The following is a 1,791-nucleotide window of genomic DNA, read 5'->3' as shown; positions in this document are numbered from 1 at the left end:
GCGGGGATGAGGGGTCTTCACCTGGAGCGCGGCGGGGAGCCCATCCCCGCGAGAGGAGGCGCCCAGGTCCCCCGACGCCGGGCCGAGGCGGAGGGAACAGCGGGTCGGACGCCTCTGCACGCAGACGCCTCTCAGCTGCGGGGAGGAACCGGAGGGTTAGGGTCATCGCCCTGAGCTTGAGTTCCAGCAGCACCCGGGACCGAAGGGCGCGAGGAGAACCCGAGGGCGGCCGCGCGGGGCAGGCGGTCAGCGCGCCCCGTGGCTCCAGGTCCACTGCGGGGACGCTCAGCAAGGAGGCCACTGGCGCGAGGGTGCCGGACGTGCGCCCCTGGGGGAGGCGTCTCCCCAACCCGCCGCAGGAGACGGGGAGAGTCACGGGGGACGGAGAGTGAGACAGAGGGACGCCGGTGGACGGAGAGTCCGTCCAGTGTCTGCAGCGAAGGCGGGGACACAGCGGAGGCCTCGTTGCTGGGCACCGGCGTCTCCTGCCGGAGGCTGCAGGCTGACCGTCAAGCCTGGTATCCGATCTGCGGAGACTGCCTTGTGCAAGGCGGAGGCGAGGTGAGAAACAGGTCATCGAGGAGCCGGGGTTCCCAGGAGGAGCACCCGAGCCGTTCTCCTAGTCCCTACACTCCGCGAGGACGCGGAGGGATTTTAGGAGAATTTCCAGGTGAAATGGAAACTTCTGGTAATTGACTGATGAAGCAGGTGCTTCGAGAGAGGAGGCGGACGGCCTCTGTGCTGGCGGCCCAGGCGAGCGGGGTAGACAGTGGGAACGTCTCCTGAGACCAGAAACGCAGGTCCAGGTAGAGATTTGAACGCGCTAAGCCCTGTCTGGAACAACTGGATTTGAAGTCCCGGGATGAAAATCTCTTTTCAGAGACTGGAAAATCAGACAGTCCTCTGGCCTTTTCTCCCTGAAGCCCTTTGCTTTTCCTCTGCCACTGGAAAGAGCAGAGCCCATGGCACCAGATAGAAATCAAGACTAGAGTTTTCCGTGAGCTTGTGGATGTTTGTTATTCTTGTCTCACTCATCACGGGTACATGTCCATCCTTGAGACCCGACCTCCCTGAAAATTTTGTACAATGTCCCTCTTTGTCTCATTGTTAGGTTATATGCTAGGGGCTGCCTTGACTTTCCACTCATTAAACACAGAAGCGCAATGTTTCTTTGAATATACCTTGTTTTATAAATCTGGTTTAACAGCCACAAAACTGTATTCTTTTTTATCAAGATTGTTAAAACTATTCTAGGGCCTGTGCCTTTCCATACACAATTTAGAAAAAGCTTGTCTATTTCTACCAAAAGCCATGCTGACATTTTGATGGGAATTGCATTAGACTTTCCCCCTCCATTAGTAAGATTTAGCATCTTCACTGTGTTGAGTCTTCAAATCTATGAACATGCTGTGTTTCTGTGTTCATTTCGGTCTTCTTTCACTTTTGGAGGGCTTCCCTCATAGCTCAGATGGTAAAGAATCCGCCCACAATGCGGGAGACCTGGGTTTGATCCCCAGGTTGGGGAGATTCCCGTATTCTGGCTTGGAGAATTCCGTGGACTGTATGTATAGTTCATGGGGTCAAAAAGAGTTGGACACGACTAGCAACTTGCACTTTTTGATCAGAATTCGTGTTTTCCGCGTACAGAGCCTGTGCGTAGTTCAGTTGCACACCTCGGTGCTCCGTTGTCTTTGCAGCTATTTTAAAACCACTGGTTTGTTTTTGGTGCTGCTGGGCCTTTGTTCTGCACAGACTCTCCTCTGACGCAGCGCGAGGGGCTGCTCTCCGGCC

General features: G+C 55.4%; 1 protein-coding gene across 1 annotated transcript in view; it reads right to left on the bottom strand.

The window, feature by feature from the left end:
• The window catches only part of GLB1L3 (galactosidase, beta 1-like 3), a 27,575-nt gene extending 26,085 nt beyond the window's left edge, over positions 1-1,490 (bottom strand). The window contains exon 1 of the mRNA XM_010843726.1: positions 22-1,490. Coding sequence (XP_010842028.1) covers positions 22-44 — 23 coding nt within the window. The 5' untranslated portion in view covers positions 45-1,490. The remainder of the gene's footprint in view (positions 1-21) is intronic.
• Between the last annotated feature and the right edge of the window lie 301 nt (positions 1,491-1,791).

This window comes from Bison bison, unplaced genomic scaffold (assembly GCF_000754665.1).
Source record: "Bison bison bison isolate TAMUID 2011002044 unplaced genomic scaffold, Bison_UMD1.0 scf7180017864185, whole genome shotgun sequence".
Lineage (NCBI taxonomy): Eukaryota > Metazoa > Chordata > Mammalia > Artiodactyla > Bovidae > Bison > Bison bison.
This window is presented reverse-complemented; position numbering and strand designations above follow the sequence as displayed.